At 33.8% G+C, this 22130-nt stretch overlaps 2 protein-coding genes across 2 annotated transcripts in view; one reads left to right on the top strand and one right to left on the bottom strand.

Annotated features, from left to right (window-relative positions):
* The window catches only part of LOC136990641 (52 kDa repressor of the inhibitor of the protein kinase-like), a 32614-nt gene extending 13296 nt beyond the window's left edge, over positions 1–19318 (bottom strand). The window contains exon 1 of the mRNA XM_067289031.1: positions 19244–19318. Coding sequence (XP_067145132.1) covers positions 19244–19318 — 75 coding nt within the window. The remainder of the gene's footprint in view (positions 1–19243) is intronic.
* The window catches only part of LOC136990652 (uncharacterized), a 194309-nt gene that overhangs the window by 15763 nt on the left and 156416 nt on the right, over positions 1–22130 (top strand). The window lies entirely within an intron of this gene.

The raw sequence follows: 22130 nt of genomic DNA on the forward strand, positions 1-22130 counted from the left end.
AAATTTAATGTATTTTGTTTTCTAAGAAAATTTGTTAAAATTTTGTTTTAGGGGGCGTGATTCCTCTACTATAAATCTAGCCTTGTTGTTGGTGCTGTTTGGGAGCATCTGTCAGTGCTGTGTCTTCGATACTAATTTTTTTCTATTTATAGGTAAGCAATTTGCCTTTTTGGTTTCTATTTTTTGGTATTTTGTATTATATTGACAGATGCTCCCGAACTTTAACTTTAAACTTTATTTCATTACTGTATTTGATTTTGTAAATTTTATATAATTTATTTTACAACTAAATTGTTATCTATCATTGTATAATTTTTTTTGATTATGTTTATTGTATTTAAGTGTTTTGTTTTGGGAGATGGTTTGGCTCCCCGCATCATGGAATAAAATCCAGTATGCTAAATAAATAAATAAATAAATAAATAAATAACACAATAGCCTACAATGAATACTTGGGTGTTGACTTCACAATCGATGAATTAAATGATGTAATCCAAAAAACAAGAACTAATTCTACTTTAGGTCATAAAACTTATATAAATCTCACAAACACTCATTGTCAGTTATGTCAATCCGAAGATTTTTTGTGTTACATCTGCTACAAAACTGCCAACCTCTAAACAATCTGCGTAAACTATACGATATAATAAATAAGCGTAACGATAGCCCAACTTTGTGACTTTAAAAATAACTTAGATAATATCAGCAGAAAAGATGCTTATAAGATTTATAATTATTTTGTTAAATACACTGTAAAAATTCTCTGTAATACTTAATCATTGTTCTTTAATGTTGTTCTAAAGCTTTAATAATGTATCATTAAATAACAAACACAAATTATCTAAATGCATCAAATAACGTTGTTGTAACTTATGTGGTTTTGTTAGACCAGTTTATTTTTTAATTATTACACTTATATGTTGTATGTATTACAAGTATGTAAAGCAAATTGATAGTGGTTACTGTGAAAATGTATTCCCCCTTATAAGGGTAAACTTCTTTTGGAAATAAATAAATAATAATAATAATAATTCAGCTAGAGACAGATGGTTAACAACTTAAAAACCGACGAAATGACATTAAAAAATACATACAATATATAATTGATGTATATTTTTTCTTGGAAGATCCGACGTCAACGACATAGCATTGAAATTTTTTTACAATATCACTCATGTATAAATCAGTTGCATTTAAACACATCTGCATGCTTGCGGTGGAAAACTAGGAAAGCATCGTAATTAGCATATTTACACGAATAACAGAGTTCCGAGGATAAGTTTTTATTTTGTACCAAAATTATTGTATAGTCAAAACTTCATTCAAACATACATGATATCTTTGAGTTTCAAACGTGTTGGTACCTCAATCAGCAGGCTTACCATCGACATTTTCTTAACACTTTCAATTAGTGCAGGAATTTTATATTTTTTCTTTTAAATGAAAAAATATAAAATTCCTGACAATGAAACATTTCAAAGACTTACAATCTCTGGGTTTTTAAGTATATTTTCCAAATTGACAATATTTAGTGCAAAATTCAATAATATCACTTCAAACATATTCCTGCTTTTAAAACAATATAGCTAATTAAATTAATAAAGATCGGTTTAAACTAATATCATCGAGCCTTCGCTTTCCCTTCAACATTGCTTTAACCTTACTGGATTTTTCCTTTTATACTTTTCCTCACTCCCTCTGTACATAATGCTGTTTCGTGTTCCTTCGATTTTTTTTTACTGTGTTGTTATTTATTTTGTTTTTTTTTTAACTTAATATATGTGTTCTTTACAATTACCTTTTATAATTATTTTTCTCTTATTTCTTTATTTTTACTGAGTTTAAATCTAGTTCGCATCCTCTTAAATTACAATGTTTCGCTACTGCGGAATTAGCATAATTTTCTCTGGTTGCACGAATACGATCTTTTAATCTTATTTTTAGTTTTTTTTTTTTTTTTGCTTCTCCAATATATGATTTCTTCTGGATACAACTACAATTAAATGAATACACCACACCATTTTCTTATGTTATTTATATTTTTAGTCGTTTCTATAACAAAGATGTTATACACAAAAACGGTTAATTCCAAAAACGACGTCTACGGGGAGAATCATAACTTCATATATAAAACAACAATTACCTACCAAGCTTATCTGTCTAATGTGAAATAAACATATTTAAAACATGAAAACGAACCATTTTCTGCTACTGTCGGAAATCGTAATACAGCATTTTCAACGGTTGCATGCAATGTGTGCCTTAAAATATTACTTTCATGGCGTGCTATTCTGCTTATCAGGTCTGACAGAAATATTAGAATATCAAGGTAGATTCAAGTCTGGAGATTAAGTAAGCCAATACCCGACATTTTTTTCTTGTGTTGGTGGTTTTTAAAACTAACTTATTTGTTGTATCGAAAATTTTTATAATCTCCTTAATACATTCTCGAACTTTTATGACTTTCTCATGAAAATTTTTTGCTTTAGCCAGCTGGGAATTGCCAACTGTAATTTGACACACTGTATGTTAGAAATACAAGTCTTAAATCTTTCATACTAAACACCTAATGTTTCCTAGCTATATTATTCTTCGTTTTGTTTACTTAATTTCAAATTTAAAACGAAATTCAAATTTATTTGTCAATCTTTTCAATTAAGGGGTCATTATATAATAGAGATTTAGGGTGTACTATAGATTACTTCCTTAGGAATTTCAGGACTTTGATTATATATTTGAACTCAGGGGACCGAAACAAGTTCAACGGTACCCTATTTTTGGACCGGAAACAAAAATATAAAAAAGTTACCATACTTTTTTAATGCTCTCATGCAGACGGCACTGTAGTTGCTAATATTGCCATCTTGCGGTAAAGTTTGCAAACCGTGACGTCAGACTACGGTCATCTTCCGGAGCGTTAAACACGCGATACGAGAGCGGAGAGAGAGACGCGACTTCCGATCATCGCGCGATCGCCATTTCGGTTAATGTTACTTATCGGCAGCGAACGTGGCGGCCGACTCACCTCTCGTATGGGCTCCACCACACGCCGCCATGTGCTAAACTAGTGATCGATTCACGGTAGTTCTTGAACAAAGTAAGAAAAGGGGGGAAACGTCTACTAAAGGCAATTTTTAACGGCAAGCGACGGGACTCCCGATCGCGATAGCGAGACCGACTTAGCGGAGAGCGACGCGACTCCCTATCATCGCGCGATCGCCGGAAGAAAGTATGATAACTTTTTTTATTTTTCGTCTCCGGTCCAAAAGTAGAGTATCGTTGAACTCGTCTCGGTCCCGTGAGTTCAGATATATACCCAACACACGAAATTCCATAGGGAGAAATTTATAGTATACCCGAAATTTATACGACAATATTTTAATACTGGCTTGCGTTTATCAATTTATGAAAAATAGCTTTTAGTAACGATGCCATATACATTTATTGGTTAATGTTACCTTAGGATCCAAGATGGCGACGGGACAAATTTTTCCCTACGTTGGAGACTGCAACGGGGAAAAAGCTTTTTCCCTAGAGTCGAGACGTCGACGACGTGGGGATTTTTTTTCCTTTCGGTTTCTACCCTGTGTTCGACGTGGCCGAGTTTCCTGTAACCTCGAAACGGAGACGGTACTGTATATTTGCGACGGTAGAGGGACCTTTTTCGTAACGTCGTGCGAGAGTTAAACCGGTGGGAAATATGTAGGGGTGTTACGAACGAATATGCAAATGCATAATCTAAGACGTGATTTCTGTTCCTTTCTGGGAAATTTTATGCAAATCGATTAGTTTCAAGTTGGAATCGTTTACTGCAGTGTTGCGACGAATTGCGTATTGGAATAATTGCTGTTTTTTTTTCGTTACGATATTTCATTTTCACACAATTTATTATCGGTAAATATATATATATATATATTTATTTATTATTATTTATTTATTATTATTATTTTCTCCAGTATTAGTAATTATTGTTATGTCTTTTATTACAATTTAATCCCAAAAGTTAGAAAAAAAAGTAATTAGAAATTAAGAAAAAACCGTGTTTTTTTCTCCCACCTCCCCGCGTTTAGTTTATTGCCAATTGTTCGATAATGAGTAGTTTTGCCGATTTGAGTTGCAACGACGAATTTTGGTCGAGTTGCACCACCCGTGATTTCTACAAGTTAATGGAAGACGACTTTTTGGAGCTAGGTTTGCCTCCCCGTATCGATAACGCATTGAAATTTGCTGTAAAATTAGGCATACAGCCGACCGAGTCCGTTTGCATTCCGTACGATTCTAAATGCAAATTATATTATCGGAGTAATAGAGATAGCTGTTTCTTCCGATGCAGTAAGTGCGGAACGAAGACTTCTGCCTTTGAAGGAACATTTAAAAGTAAATTTGGCCACATTTCTTGGGGTTGCATTCTGTCGTTTATATGGCACTATCTATGTCTGGAATGTACGGCGACGACCTCTGCGATTGCGGCGGGCATATCCAAAAAAACGGGAGTCGATTCGTCCAATCACATACAGTTGGTAATGCTTATAAATTTGAGTAATTTGACATCGTTTAAAATAGGAGGGCCGAATAAAACGGTGGAAATCGACGAGACCGTAATATGCAAAAGAAAGTACGAGAAAGGGCGTATATTAAAAAGTACGTTCGGAAAGGAAAAAAAATTGAAAGAAGTAGGCAACCACCATCAAAAAATAGGTAAAAAAAATTTTTTTTTTATTGTTTGTTTCGGTTAACATCCGCGGAGTCTGCAGAGAAATTCAAAATGGCGGCCGGAAACGCGGCCATTTTGAATCGAGGGAAAAATTTCCCCCGTTTCCATCTTGGATTCTAGGGTAATATTAACCATCTATTTTATGTTTAAATTATTCATATACGATGCAATTTAATTTAGAAGTGATGTTTACAAAATATTTTGTTATGCGAAAAATTTACGTTCGGTTCCTTTCTAATAGAATCAATTGCCTTTAATACAAGTCAGGTATTCAGAACATTTTAGTGTAAGTACTTAATGGATATAATTGAAAATAGATGGTAAATTATGCCATGACATATTTCCATGTTAACAGGCAGACTAATATAAGGAATGTTAAGAAGAATTTAGCTATCGATTAGTGTAAATTAAGGAATAAATTATTACTGTGGAGACTGATTTAATTTTATTATAATGTTACGAAGAACCGTCCCTCTGATTAATGCCCACTTCCTGTTAAAACGAGCAAATTGAGAGATAAATTTAATGATGAATATTCTAAAATCAATATTCTGAGTAGTCTGTTTGAATTAATGAATATTGACTACACAGCAACAGTGAATATTACAAAAAGTAAAAGACTTTTCAAAACCCATTAAAATCAACTATTAATCTATGTACTTTAGAAGTTTTTCAAGTGACAAACAAACAAACAAAAAACAACAAAGTTTTAGTAAAAACGAAAATAATATAACTATTTTTTGTATAATTTATATTTACGAACGACGTTTTGTACATTTACATCACAATTAATTAAAATGATACAGTATGTATGTACTGATATTGTGTCATGTAGCTTTGGTTTTGCAATGAGTTTTGGTGTGTGGAAGAAAAGACTTATGATTCATTAAGACAAAGTACAGTTCAGTTCAGTTCAGTTATTTAATTAAAAAGATACCAAAGGTACATAACCGGTGCCGTAATACATAACCGGATGAAATATAACAGAGTTACAATAAATATATGAGTTACAGATATGTAAATTATTTAACCAGAATAAAGCATAACATCAACTACAAATATAGTGACAATTAGACAAAAAAAAAAAAAAAAAAAAAACAAAAAACACAGAGCACAGACAATAACAAACATAGCACGAACAATTTTATAAACTAGAGGCGTCTTCGCCGAGACGGTAAACTTGCAATAATTGTTTTGTAAAATTGCGTCGTCTCTTTGCTGCATATGGACTTTCTTTAGCGTCAGTTCCATTTGGTCCAGTTATGTTTGCAGCTATTCGTACCTTTCTCTTCAATATTGACGTCAAATTCTACAATTCTATTTTATTCACGCATCTCACTATCGTTTTCGATGCGTATTTGACGTGAATGATTGTCACATCAAAGTACATCAATAAGACAAAGTACATCAAAACTAAGAAAAACTAGTACTTCGTCTAGTTTTTCTTTGTTTTGATTTTATTGATAATACTATTATTTTTTTAGTTTTGCTGCTAGTACAATACCATATTTTTGAAAACATTTCTATATTGTTCGTATGTACTGTGCTTTTTGTGTAAGGGAATGACAAATATGTGTTATCATCTTTATATTTTTAATATTATCTTTGTTTTTGTGAATTCCGTTATCTATATTTAATAATCTGTTGGGGGTAATTGTTTAATAAAAATATATTTATTAATTCATTTTGTTTTTTTTCTGTCTTATTCTATAGATGTTATATTCCATATCAAAGATATGTAATATAACATCTATATATTTGATATCGCAAAGTTATTGTTTTTAATCGTTATAGGGCAATAGGGTTTATAGTGTAGATTTTTATCCACATTGTAGCTTTTTTATATGGTTTTATACGAAGAGTATTTTTGCTGCGGTTTATTGTTATGTCCAGATAATTAATTTCATTTTTAGTTTTTGTTGCGCTTTAAAATTTTAAGGTATTTCTTAATGTATTCGCCTAGTTGAATATTATATTTTCACTAGCAGATATTCCCGGCGTTGCTCGGGCAAAAGTAACGATAGCGAAGATTAAGATTATTACGTTATAGTCAAAAAAGAAAAAGAGTAATTTCATCAACAAACTAAATATTTCTAATAAAAGGTCGAATTTGAAAATCGAATATTGCAATATTGTTCGATTTTCACGACGTGTTCTGATTATATCGTTCGATTTTCATCGAATGTTCTAAAAAAGAAGGGTCGAGAAAAAGCGAATCAATCTGTTTAAATTTGAAAATCGAATATGTTCTAACATATTACTCGTTTTTTTTTCCTCCAGCGCCCGTGAATCTTGCACGTCGCTTTCTCTTGTTCTCCATTGTTACTTAACACTTCTATTGATACTTAACACTTCCATTATTGATGGAAGTGTTAAGCCTTAATCCTGTCCCTCTTCCCGTGGGGAGAAATTTTGAAAAATCCCTTCTTAGTGTGCATTTTTGTGACGTATCGTAGCTATGTACCAAATTTCAACTTTCAATTCTTACTTACCGTTATTGTTACGTAACACTTCTATTGTTGACACTTCCATTATTACTTCACACTTCCATTGTTAACACTTCCATTGTTGACCCTTCCATTATTACTTCACACTTCCATTGTTGCTTCACACTGCCATTGTTACTTAACACTTTCATTGTCGATGGAAGTGTTAGACAGAATTCAGTCTTTTCTCCCCCGTGGGAAGGAATTTCGAAAAATCCCTTCTTAGTGTGCGTTCTCTTAACGTACCCTAACTGCGTACAAAATTTCAACTTTCAATTCCTAACCGTTTGGGCTCTGCGCTGATTATTATTATTATTATTATTATATAAATAAAAAAGACGTAGTCGTTTCCAAAACTTGGTCAATCACCGTTTATTTCGTTAAAATGTTCTAGAATAAAGATTCGGACGATCCGACCTTCCTTTTTAGGCTACATGATCGCCCAAAAAACAATTCCTTTAAAACATAGAAATAATCCAATTAAAAATATAAAATTTGTAAAAATTGGAATTGGTGACCTTACGACGCCTTTGAATTCATCCTTGACTTCCAGTTGGGAGTTCTGGATCCTTATATCCACGTGAAAAGTTGCGCTGTTTAATGTAGATTATCCATGATCCCTCTGGCGGCGATTTCTTTTAAAACTTTTTAATTTTAGCTTTTTCGCTGGATGAAAAATTTTTTATATAAATAAAAAGACGTAGTCGTTTCCAAAACTTGGTCAATCACCGTTTATTTCGTTAAAATGTTCTAGAATAAAGATTCGGACGATCCGACCTTCCTTTTTAGGCTACATGATCGCCCAAAAAACAATTCCTTTAAAACATAGAAATAATCCAATTAAAAATATAAAATTTGTAAAAATTGGAATTGGTGACCTTACGACGCCTTTGAATTCATCCTTGACTTCCAGTTGGGAGTTCTGGATCCTTATATCCACGTGAAAAGTCGCGCTGTTTAATGTAGATTATCCATGATCCCTCTGGCGGCGATTTCTTTTAAAACTTTTTAATTTTAGCTTTTTCGCTGGATGAAAAATTTTTATATAAATAAAAAAGACGTAGTCGTTTCCAAAACTTGGTCAATCACCGTTTATTTCGTTAAAATGTTCTAGAATAAAGATTCGGACGATCCGACCTTCCTTTTTAGGCTACATGATCGCCCAAAAACAATTCCTTTAAAACATAGAAATAATCCAATTAAAAATATAAAATTTGTAAAAATTTTTCATCCAGCGAAAACGGCTTTACCGATTTTTACCAAATTTTATATGCATATTCAGTAGGTCTGAGAATCGGCTGCTATCTATTTTTCATACCCCTACACCATTTCCCCCCTTCCAAAAATATATTTATATATGGATTAAGGCTTTTATGTCCAACAGATGGCGCTAACTTCCGACGACCTAAGTTTGCTTTTCTGTGAGACATTATGCTTTTCTGTGAGAATGGACTGAAGCAGATCATTTTCTATCTATCTATATAAATAAAATATAACGTTCGTTTGTTCCTACCGATTCCTTTGAAATTTTGACACAACGTTGCATTCGAATACGCACGTGTTTTTATATAATATACATGTCGAAATTCCCCGCAGTGGGGGGAGATGGACGGGATTAAGGCTTACCGTGAATAACTCGGCTTCTATTATACTATTTTACATGCGGTTTTTTGCGTTTTTAATTGCGTTTTAATAGGTTACGTCAACAGAATATACACTAAACAGGGATTTTTCGATATTCCCCAGCGGGAAAAGTGACGGGATTAAGGCTTACTGTTAAGAACTCGGCTTTTATTATACTATTTTAGATGCGTTTTTAATGGGGTACGTCAAGAGAATGTACACTAAGAAGGGATTTTTTGAAATTCCCTCCACGGGGGAAGTGTTATACATTTATAATAGATACATTTTGAGCCACAACAACGTGTGGCCGGGTCAGCTAGTATACTTATAAATTTCTATCGAACATTAATTTGAACTTAATTTGTCAACTAGGACATATTATTAGGACTTCTTATACTGGATAACTGGTTCTTTAAATTGAGTAAACACAGTCCGAAAAACAAACAAAACAGTTTTTATTTTTTACCTGAACACATATACGATATGAGTAACAAACTTTCAAGGATAAGTTTTTGATTAAATCAAATTTATGATTATACGAATAATATAAACAAACAACGACTAACCCGTTACAAAGCTATATATCCACAAGAGCCGAATTATCGGGCTAGAGCCAAGCTCTAGTGCCAAATTGTCTTACTAATTATTTATTATAGCCGGCTCTAGCCCGATAATTCGGCTCTTGTGGATGTATAGCATACGAATAATGTTGGGTCAATACAAAATAATCTATTTTTTAATAATCTAACTAGAGACAGATGGTTAACAACTTAAAAACCGACGAAATGACATTAAAAAATACATACAATATATAATTGATGTATATTTTTTTTTGGAGGATCCGACGTCAACGACATAGCATTAAAAATTTTTTACAATATCACTCATGTATAAATCAGTTGCATTTAAACACGTCTGCATGCTTGTAGTGGAAAACTAGGAAAACATCGTAATTAGCATATCTACACGAATAACAGAGTTCCGAGGATAAGCTTTTATTTTGTACCGAAATTATTGTATAGTAAAAATTTCATTTAAACATACACGATATCTTTGAGTTTCGGAGCTGTTGGTCTCTCATCAGCAGGTTTACCAACGACATTTTCTTAATAATTTCAATTAGTGCAGGAATTTTATATTTTTTCTTTTAAATGAAAGAATATAAAATTCCCGACAATGAAGCAATTCAAAAACTTACAATCTCTGGGTTTTTAAGTATATCCTCCACACCGTCAATATTTAGTGCAAAATTCAATAATATCACTTCAAACATATTCCTGCTTTTAAAACAGTATCATTAATTAAATTAATGAAGATTGGTTCAAACTAATACCATCGAGCTTTTGCTTTTTTTTCAACAATTGCTTTAACCTTACTGGATTTCTTCTTTTATACTTTCCTTCACTCCCTCTGTACATGACGCTGGTTCGTGTTTGGTCTACTTTTTTTACTGTGTTGTTATTTATTTCGTCTTTTTGTTTAACTTAATGTATGTGTTTTTATAATTGCATTTTATAATTATTGTTCTCTTTTATCTTTATTTTTGCTGAGTTTAAATCTAGTTCGCATCTTCTTAAATTACAAAAGTTCGCTACTGCGGAATTAGCATTATTTTCTTTGATTGCACGAATACGATCTTTTAATCTTATTTTTAATTTTTTTTTTTGTTTCTTCAATATATGATTTCTTCTGGATACAACTACAATTAAATGAATACACCACACCGTTTTCTTATGTTATTTATATTTTTTGGTCGTTTCTATAACAAAGATGTTATACACAAAAATGGTTAGTTCCAAAAACCACCAGTACGGGGAGTATCATAATCATACATAAAACAACAATTGCCTACCAAGCTTATTTGTCTAATGTGAAATAAACATACTTAAAACATGAAAACAACCATTTTCTGCTAGTATCTGAAATCGTAATACAGCATTTTTAACGGTTGCATGACTGTGTGTGAGGATTGCAATTCCTGGATTTCTCATCCAGCAATCCAGCTTGACCCAGCGTATTTTTCGGCTGCTGAATCCAGCACCTGGTGCTGGATCTAGCGCTGCGGAGCCGCAAATACTCAATTAACTTTCTAAATAATGGTGCAAAAGTCTACGTTGTCGTCGTCGTCGCCGCTTTGCTACGTGCGCAATCGCTCGTCGGCGAAAGTGACGTTGCCATTCAAGGCGGCACGTACTACACCCTCTCTCTACACCGCACTGCCCGCCTTTTTGCCTCTGTTGATGTAATTGCCTGTTGACTTTTCGCTCTCGCGAAATTAAGTGTCTTCGCGGTAAATAAAATAAGTAACTTTTCTCTTAGTCCTCGTGCATAATTGTAATTTACGGTCAGTTGTGACGTCGATGAATCACGTGACGAAAACGATTTATGATTATTTGATGACCCTAAAACCAACTAACGTAGAGGCAGAAAAGGCTTTCTTCGCAGCGGGAAAACTTTTCAACACTATTGCACTATATATACACAGTTTATTAATAAGTCGGTTGGGAGACAACACTATCAATACCATTTGTCTCTTGAGTTCCTACGTCCAGAAAAGTCGAAAAAATAACAGAAGTGATTGATTTAAATTTATTTAATTTTTTAAAATACTTTATTCATGACAAGACTCAACAGTTTTACGTAAACCGGTTACTCCAATAGCAGTACTCCGCAAACAACTGGTTAAGTTAGAGCTTTTAATTTTTATTTTATAAGTGGTTAGTGGGCTAGGCAATTTTATTGTGAAAATTGGTGAGAAACTGAGTCTACCTAGTTAGTTAAATAGTTAATTAAATTAATGAGTATCAATATCGTAGATATATGATGATATGAATGTATGCGATTCCTGATTCTGACAATAATAACTAACTACTAAACTACTACTAATTACTTACTGACTACTTTACTAACACGAATAATTAAATTAGTTATAAATAACAACAAACTGATATGTAGAGAACTAATATGTATAATAAAACTGGTAAGACTGATAGCCACTTAGCCACTGATTATCCGTCCGTACATTATTACAATATAATATATTAATATAAATTAATTAGTAGAGTTACCTTTTTTATTATTAAACTTAAAGATTACAATATAATTATAATTTAACTAAACATATAAAGTTAATTATCTCTATTTCGAGTGTTAAACAGAACCAAAGTTAAGTTCACTACTAAATGTGTAAGAAGTTTTACTGCTTTATAGTGACCAGTCTAAATAATAAAAATTTCTTAAGTATTTTAAAAAATGTTTTATTTCTTTTTAAAAAACCATAAATTGCTGGATAGATAGATAGATAGATAGATAACAATTTATTGCACCGAAAATACATCCGCGCTGGATCCAGGTAGAATGATGTTGGTCCAGCAAAAATCCAGCTGGATTCAAAACACTGCTGGATTACAATCTCTAAATGTGTGCCTTAAAATGTTACGCACATGGCGTGCTATTCTGCCTTCAAGGTATGACAGAAATATTAGAAGATCAAGGTAGATTCAAGTCTGGAGATCAAGTAAGCCAATACTCGACTTTTTTGTCTTGTGTTGGGTAGTTATTAGAACTAACTTATTTGTTGTATTGAAAATTTTTATAGTCGCCTTAATACATTCTCGAACTTTTATGACTTTCTGATGAAAATTTTTTGCTTTAGCCAGCTGGGAATTGCCAACTGTAATTTGGCACACTGTATGTTAGAAATACAATCTTAAATCTTTCATACTGAACACCTAATGTTTCCTAGCATATATTATTCTTCGTTTTGTTTACTCAATTTCAAATTTAAAACGAAATTCAAATTTATTCGTGAAACTTTTCAATTAAGAGGCCATTATGTAATAGAGATTTATACGACAATATTCTAATACTGGCTTGTGTTTATCAATTTATGAAAAATAGCTTTTAGTATCGATGCCATATACATTTATTGAATGGCAAAATCTATTTTATATTTAAATTATTCATACACGATGCAATTTAATTTAGAAGTGATGTTTACAAAATATTTTGTTATGCGAAAAATTTATGTTCGGTTCCTTTCTAATAGAATCAATTGCCTTTAATACAAGTCAGGTATTCAGAACATTTTAGTGTAAGTACGTAATGGATATAATTGAAAATAGATGATAAATTATTCCATGACATATTTCCATGTTAACAGGCAGACAAATATACAGAATGTTAAGAAGAATTTAGCCATCGATTAATGTAAATTAACGAAAGAATTTACTGAAGAGACTGAATTAATTTTATTATGATGTTATGAATAACCTTCCCTCTGATTAATGCCCACTACCTTTTAAAATGAGCAAATTGAGAAATAAATTTAATGATGAATATTCTAAAATCAATATTCTGAGTAGTCTGTTTGAATTAATGAATATTGACTACACAGCAACAGTGAATATTAGAAAAAGTACCTTTCAAAACCCATTAAAATAAACTATCAATCTGTGTACTTTAAACGTTTTTCAATTGACAAATAAACAAAAAAAATTAGTAGACACGAAAATAATAAACTTCTTATTCGTATAATTCATATTTACAAACGAGGTTCTTTTAATTAATAAGATTGATACGATATGTATTTATTGACATTCTGTCACGTAGCTTTGGTTTTGCAATGTATTTTGATGTGTGGAAAAAAAGACTCATTAAGACAAAGTACAGATTAACACAACACTAAAACTCGTTGAAGATTTACACTGTATTTGTGAATAAATCAAAATGGATCCTATTTGATAACTAACACCAGCATATTGAAAAATTCACTTAACACTTATATGGTTGCAGGTTGGCGCCTTACATACGGCTAGATGTGAAGATTTCAGGGTTTCGTAAGACATGAATGGAGTTTTTTATTTTCGTATGTATTTCAATGTATTTGATATAAAATCATCGAATCGACAGGTTCATTTTCTGCTCAGAAACAAAGATTTCAGTTTACTGGAGCGAAAAATATTTAACATATATGGAAACATTTAATATAATAATAATAAATAATAATGTTTATTTTCGTAATATGCGATTATCCCGTTACAAGGGGAAACCTAATTTAAACATTTGATAATTTAACATTAATAGTAGTATATGTCTTGAATTACAAAAAAATAATCTTGATTATATCTCGTTACCATCTTTGTTGCTGGCTTTCTCGGATAGTTTAACATATCTAATGAAAAAATTGTACAGTCTTGTTATTATAGTTGGGTTCATTTGAAACAACTTTTTACAGTGTTTGTAATTGATTTCTCTCGGATAGAGTGGAAATACCATATTTTCCCCTAATCTCTGTGCAGCCTCTGCAGGAACATATTATATGGAAGATCGAAATTTGCTCTTGACATAATTTACATGTTTCGTTTCTGATGTTTAAATAATTCTGAGCCACTAATATATAAAATTTGTTTAGACGGAGCTGCATATAAAATTTTTTTTACCATAAACGGTAGGAGAAAATTAATATATTCGTATGGGGGAAAATTTAAGTTCTCCATAGACCAGGGATGATATTTTGAACTCTGTAATTTAACTATTTCTTCATGAATAGAGTTGTTAAACAAATTTTCTATTAATATAGAGTTACTAAATTGCCAGTCTTATTCTGTGTTTCCAAATAAAATGGGAGAAATTCCGTATCTAGCCAACATTTGACTAAATTTAATGAACCAATTGTTGACATAATATTTCTTTGTTTCTGCTAAACTTTTCAGAGTATTTAATATGGTATTAATCCAAGGGTTTTCACCAGTAATCAATCTTTTATAAAATTTTTGTATATTTAATACCAAATAGGGTTCCAATTGTAGACGGTTTATGTCGTGACGTATGCCATATTCCGGGACTGATCTGTCTAATCCATATATTTTCCTTATATATTGTAATTGTATTATTTCAACACGAGTTATCCAATCAATTTCCCATATGGGAAAGCATGACATATTGAGTTCATCACTATTGCCGTAAAAAGTTGCATTTGTTTTTGTATTGATTTAGTTTTTATTTCGACCAATAGATATATAAGGTTATTGATTAGTTTATTAGCTTTATTCCGCATATTTTTAACGTGGGCTTTGAAGGATAGTGTTGAAGTTATGTTAAGTCCCAAGTAAGAGGTCTCCTCTGTTAGCTTCAATTTCTCATTTAAAAGGTGAAAATTATGGTCTTGTTTCGCCCGTCTTCCTCCTCTTTTAAAAATCTAAATATAGATTTTGGTTGGGTTAATTTTCGGTCCAAGTAGTGTAATGTACTTCTGCATTAAATTAATTTTTCTCTGGAGACCAATTTTTGTATTCGGAAGTAAAACAATATCGTCTGCATATTGTATTGAGTGAATTATACAATTTCCAATGCTTATTCTGTCCTCAGCTTTATCAAGTTGTTTGTTCATATCAAATATGAAAAAGTTAAACAAAAATGGCGACAATGGGTCAACTTGTAAAAGACCCCCAGAAATATCAAAGGGGGGAAGACAGTTTTGCCAGATTTCAAAGTAACATGATAGTGACTAAAAAAAATTTATAGCATTTAAGAAGATATCTGTTGTATATTTTTTTAGTTTTTCACACATTAATTCCATTGAATCTGAGTCAAAAGCCTTTTTTGAATCTAAAACAGCTGCATAAACTTTATGCCTTTTTCAAGATAACTGTATTTGAATAATTGAAATCAATATAAAATTGGCTAGTTCTGTACCACCGTTTTTAGAGAAAGCAAATTGGGTATCGGACGTCAACTGTGTTTCTTCTAGCCATTGATTAAATCGTTTTGCAAAGATAGCTGTGAAAACCTTCCTTAAAGATGAAAGTATTGCAATGGGTCTGTAGTTACTTGGGTCTGAGCAGTCTCCTTATTTATATATCATTCTGAAGTATGCCGAACAGCACGAATCTGGGTATATATTATTTTCGTACATGTGATTAAAGCTAAGCGCTATTAAGTCGATTGCTTTCGGTGGTAGTCTTTTTAATAAACAAGTGGGAATTGTATAAGGACCTGTGACCGTGGATTCTTTTAATTTGTTAATAGTTTTTATTATTTCTGAGGCCTGAATTGGCATGTTTATTATCCTCTCCTCTCTGTTCAAACCTGTTAGTTCTAAATCTAGGTGAATATTTGTTAGTTAACTCTCTTTTTCCAAAAAAAATTGATCCATTTATCAAATCCAATAGGGTTTTGTTTTTCGTTATCTTTCCTCAGTCGGTATTTTTTTACAGTCAGGCAGAAAAATTTGTTACTTTTATCAGCTAATAGTTTTTGATTTATTAAATTAAAGAATTTCGTTTTCTTAGCTATAATAAGATTTTTATAACTCTTGTTTGAATTTATATATTTAATTAATTGATCTCTTGTTCTAACCTTACGAAAAGATGTCAATTTAGATTCCTTCTGTCTGTTTGCTCTGTAGCATTCCATATCGAACCAGTCTTGCTTAAATTTGGATTTTATTTTATCTAAATGTCTATCCTTATGATAATTTGGTTCTATCTTATAATCATTAAAAATTTTCATTAAAGTGTCATAGAGTTTCTTAGTCCCAATTTTTTCAATTGACTCAATTTTTCCTCCTATTTCGGTCTCAAACTTTCTTAAATTGAATTTGTCTCTCGCAACCTGCACTTTCTCTTTTATTTTTGCCATCTCATATTTTGATATTTTTGATTCATCTCTAATAATCAAGTGGACAGGGAAATGGTCAGATAAGTCGTGGTCTAATACTTTACATTCTTCACAATAGTCTAGTATGGCTTCAGAGTATATTATGTAATCAATTACCGATGCTCCTCTTGATGACATGAAGGTAAGCCTACCGGGATAATCTTTCTTTGTACGTCCATTAAGAATGTATAAATCATAATTTTTAACGAAATTTAATAATAGATTCTCTTTAGTATTACTACCGGTGTCATGACTACTTCTTATGTTATAAATTGTTTGATTATTACCCTTATAATAGAAATAATTATAATTGTCAATTCTTGCATTAAAATCACTTATAATTACCCAAAAAGAAGTAAAATGCAGCCAATCCATTGTAACCTTTTCTATTACTTTGTAGATTTTGTATCGTTTGATAAGGTGGAAAATAGCTTATTATTATTGCCAAAATATTACTTGAGTGAATATTAAATTTAAGAAAATCCAATTTAATTAATGAGAATATAAAGTAAGTTGTTGAAAAGCGATAAATCATTTCACCCAGAAATTTTTTCATTATTAACATTATTCCTCCTTTTGGTCGACCTGCACCTATATTTTTTTAAGCTGGAACTTGTATATATTAAAAGGCTTGGAGAAGATGTTCCCCATTCGTATTTAGTTTGTTGACCCACGTTTCCTCCAGTCCTATAATATTATACTTCATCAGTAGTTTATCTACATAGCAAGCGGAAAACTTATTTCTAAGTCCTTGCACGTTCCAAGACAAAATTCTAATATCCGAATCTTGAAATTCCTCTATATCAACTTTGTCAGGCTTCCTGTTTAGGTTATTCAGCATCTTTGTGTTATTTTCTTTAGAAGAGCTTAAATATTGATTGTTAAATCTAAAAAAGTTTTAGTGTCAACTAAACAATTATTAATAAAACTATAAGTTATTTGATATTTGCTTATTTTTATATATTATAGAGTCATTTCTAAGTAATATCTGTTCACTTTTTTTCTTGACTTTTTTATAGTATGGGAAGATTTTTGTTCTACGGTTTCTAGGTTCTTGTGTAAGGTCGGATGACATACGTATATTTTTAAATGGCTCTTTTAAAAAAACTTCTTTATTTTTATAAAGATTTAAAAGAATTTGGTTTTTTTTCTCTAAACCTTACTCAGAGAGAAACTTTTAAAATTGATGGATCTTCTTTTTTTAGTATGTGTATGGCCAGAATTTCCACTTATTTGAATACTGTTATCTTAATATTCTCTAGAAAAAATTGTGTAAGACTTTCTTTCGTGTTTGTTTTTCCTGTAATCTGTATTCCAAATAACATTAGATTACACTGGTTAGTTACATTAAAATGGTATTTACCAAGTATTGCTGGGCTTCAATTTTTCTATCTAAGTCTGGCACTTTTGTTTCCAAGCTGGGCTTTAAATTCTCTTATATCCAGGTGAATTAAATGTATCTCGGATTTAACGTCCAATATTTAGCAAGATTCTAGACGTACAGTACCTGAGAAAGGCGGGGCTCCCCCAAATTTTCGACCCCCCTGTGCGAGCAAAAAAGTGAAAAAAACCATACCTGTATATGCGACTGTTCGCGAGATATAGCCCTCCAAATATGCACCTACGTCATTTCCGGTCACGTGACGCCGTGCCCAAAAGGGACAGCGGCACGTAGCCGATTTTTTTTTTCGTTTTTTCCACCTCTCAGTGTTAAAAAAGCGTGTCCCCCTTTCCTAACCCCGCGCCTCCCCCTCCTCTCTGCACCGCCACCACTGGCGTCTCCCCCTCGCACGCGGCCAGCAGGCCACATGTCTCGCCTGCAGTCGTCGGGAATCGCCATCTGTTGCCTGTAAATACAAGTATCTATTATTACTACACCTCTTACCTGAGCGGAAACTCGAACCCCCGTCCTGGCAGGCGCCAGTCCACTTCTCTGCGCACCTGCCCGCCAGCTCGCTCTGCGAGAACCTATTCGGAACTCATATTTCAGGCATGCGAGCCCGAGGAACGCACTGCGCATGACGGGCCGTCCACGCGGCCCGCCTTCGCCAGAGATGCAGCGCGCCCGATCACGCGGGCCCCTCGCACAGCCAATGGCGAGCCGGCCGCGAGTCACGAGACCGCGGCACCGCCCCCCGAAGCTTCATAAGTCCATAGGCCTCCTTCGGGCATTTTCGGCCGGTGTTTGTTACCTCAATAGTCAGGAGTACAATTCAGTAAATGTTCAATATTTGTGATATTCGAAGCGGCAACCGAAGCGAACGCAAGAACAAGTAATGTTTTACGTGTTGACAACTTTCAAAACTCCGAAACTACGTAATTTACTTTACTTTTTCCCAATACTGAATTTTTTCGATAATGTACTAATTCGGAGGCCAGATGGCCGAGCGGTCAAGGTGGCAGCCTACCGCTCTGGGGGACCCGGGTTCGAATCCGAACGGGTCGAGAAATCCCCAGGAATTTTTTGGGGGTGGTCCGTTCGGATATGTCTGGCCCCGTCCCTCACCACCCGGTCGCCTCATTGTGGGCCTGGCCGAACCCATAATGGGCCTACTAAAAGAGGCCCTCTTAGTGCCCACAGGGCGGAAAGAGTTAAAAAAAACGTACTAACTCGAGTGTGGATTAAGTGAACGAATCGGACAATCGTCACGAAACAATTCCGAATGAGACGAAAAGGGGGCTCCCGCAAGTTGTGTATCATTTCGGTATTTCCCTAAAGTTTTCTGAATAATATCACAATAATTTGGAGCAAGTTCTGTACCTGTGAGGTAACAACAGCATCATTCTGTGACAGAGCAGACTGTTTTAGATGATGCTTGGAAACTCGTTCCGCCATATCATAAATGGGTTAATGTTACCTTAGGTAGCCAACATGACAGATCATCTCTAATTCTAGCATTTTGCTCGTTTTCGACCGTGCAGGCACGATTTGTTTCGTTTGTAAGAACAGATCGTTCATTTTGCTCGTTTTCGACCTTATATTTCCTAAACCAACAATTATCGTGTCACCATCCCGTAATCTCTACATAAAAACATTTCCTTGTGTTAAGACTGGAAAGAGCAATGGTTATCAAATATCAAATGAAGATGCTAAAAGTTCAGAATGAGATGATAGCACTTGTTGGAGCTGATTTTAATCTCGTACTTGGTATTGGCTCGTGACAATTGTCTAAGTGATTTGCTTTTACTTTCTCCACGCTACTTTGTATGTTATCAAAAGACTTTTAAAAGAAATGTAAGTAACTAAATCTTTTAAAATATATATACATATATATATATATATATATATATATATATATATATATATTATTTATATATATATATATTATATAATATATATATATTATTTATTTAAAAGAAATATATATATTTCTTTTAAAAGTAACTATACATTTTTTTTCTTCTAAAAGACTTAGTTACTTCTTTGAAGAAGTAAAGTAAATGATATTTTTTCTGAATTTTTAAATTGAAAATTTGTAATCACATAGCAATGTAATGTCAAATTCGCTTTCATTGTCTTGATTATCACAATTAATAAAGTCAGAATATAGTTACTGTACTTCCAAATATTGCATTGTTTTAAAGATTATCCAGATTCAGGACACGTGAAACCGATTTCAGTTTGGTGACACATTCTGTCTTCATCTGATCTGTTAAAACAGTGGTTCCCAACCGGTGTTCCGCGGAACACTGGTGTTCCGTAAGCATCCCCCAAGTGTTCTGCAGATTTAGTCGCAAATCGGAAAGTGTACAATCGTATTCGAGCCGCCGAATATCAAAAAAATTAAAATCATAAAATTTTCATAAACTTAAATATATATGTACTGTACATGTTAAGAATAATTATTCTAGTTTCTTTTAACTGAACTTCAATGGTCACAATATATTCGCTGCTGTAAGTTGGATGATGCTGGATCGACATATTGGTATTGGGCACAAGGGTTATGGCCCACGGGTTCTTATCCGTGCCACTAAGGACAGGACAGAACGTGGGAAGGCAAGAGGGTGTGCCAGCACGACAGTATGGCTCTTGGATAAATACGAGATCATAGCTATTAAGCTGCTCAGAAATAAGAGATGTAGCAGAGATGCTTCTCTGTGTATTGTTCTGTAAAATACGAAGATTAGTATGGTTACTGGCCATAGTCGGTTCTATCGGTAATTATCGATTTGGCGCGCTGGTACACTGGACATTTAGAATCTCTTGCATTATGCTTGCAATTTTTTGTTTTATCTAGTCTACAGTTACAGCAGGTGGGCTCCACTCCTCGATTCGGGCATGCCCGGTAAGGATGATCCCCCGAGCATTGACTGCATGTATACTTGTCTTGAGTGCAATCCTTGGCTGCATGGTTGAACTGGCAGCACTTAAAGCACTGCAGGACCGGGAAGAAATCCACGACCCTGCAGCGCGACCAGTTTAGGTTGACTTTGCCCTGTTCCACTAGGATTCTTCTGACCCGGGGGGACACCTCCACCACCCAGTTCCTGTAGGTTGCATCCCTCCTTCCCATCTGAAATTTCGGGCGGAATTGTCCCTGGAACTCCTCTTCAGTAAGGTTATCGTGTACCACTTGGTTTTGGGAATGTGTAAGAATCGACAACTCCTCCTTGGTAATTTCCGTATGTACCGAAAAGACGACGACGTGGGGCCATCTTTTTTTGGGCCTAAAAGCCGCAACCTCAGGGACCTTTTCCCCAATACTCCTTTCCAGGGTTGCGGCATCACCATTGCCCCCAAGCTCCACCGCAATGCCCCCTCTTCCGATCGTCCGAACCTTCTCTACTGTAATCTTCAGTTCTGACGGATTGATCTTTGACTGCATAAGCCTGCGTACAGTATCGCTGTTTTGATTGTCTTTATCCTTACTATAGATTAGCAGGACCTCATTCGGTGTGGCGGGTTCTTTAACCTTTCTATTGACGTTAACATGTCTTCCTGTACTAACCACTGCACTGTACAAAGGTGCTTGGGGTGTCCATTGCGATACTTTGTTCTCCAAGTTGCTCAATTTCTCCGCAATCTCTTGTTGCGTACTGGTAAGTTTATCTGCCATCGGGAGAAAGTACGTTCTCATCGAATTCTCTGCCGTTCTGACGACTGTGAGGAATTGTTCTGTAATAAAGTCAATGTGCCGAGTAGTGCTTAGATAAGCCTTCGGGTTTTTAGTAGCACATGCTTTAATTTCTTTCAGGGCCTGTTTTGATTTTTTCAGAAAATCCTCAATAATTTGTGCGGACATGGTGTGGATAAACAGAATTACGCACCAGAGAAACTGTCCCCAAGGATGTGAGTACCTAACCCAAAGCTGAAGTAGTGGGTGTGTAAAGAGGAAACCTCTGTTCCAGAGGCTCTGCACTGCCGAGCTATCACTCGACAGGGCAGAGGGGAAAAGGATAGGCTTAAAACAAACTTATTCTAGCCCAGACCTGGTCTAAAATTAATGCACAGTAAGTCGCGTGTAGATAACAACAGTATACATACATTTAGCAGGTATTGGGGTTTATCAATGAGAATTAAATCTAAAGTTTGAAGCAGCAACGCCCAATGTCCGTTGTGACCGTTATACCGATGACCGTTATACATAGGTCTTTGACCGTTTCTATGGAAACTGTTGCACTGGTCAGTGGAGAAATTAGTTGAGTTT

This window comes from Centruroides vittatus, unplaced genomic scaffold, assembly GCF_030686945.1.
Source record: "Centruroides vittatus isolate TY-2023 unplaced genomic scaffold, ASM3068694v2 scaffold_996, whole genome shotgun sequence".
Taxonomy (NCBI): Eukaryota; Metazoa; Arthropoda; class Arachnida; order Scorpiones; family Buthidae; genus Centruroides; species Centruroides vittatus.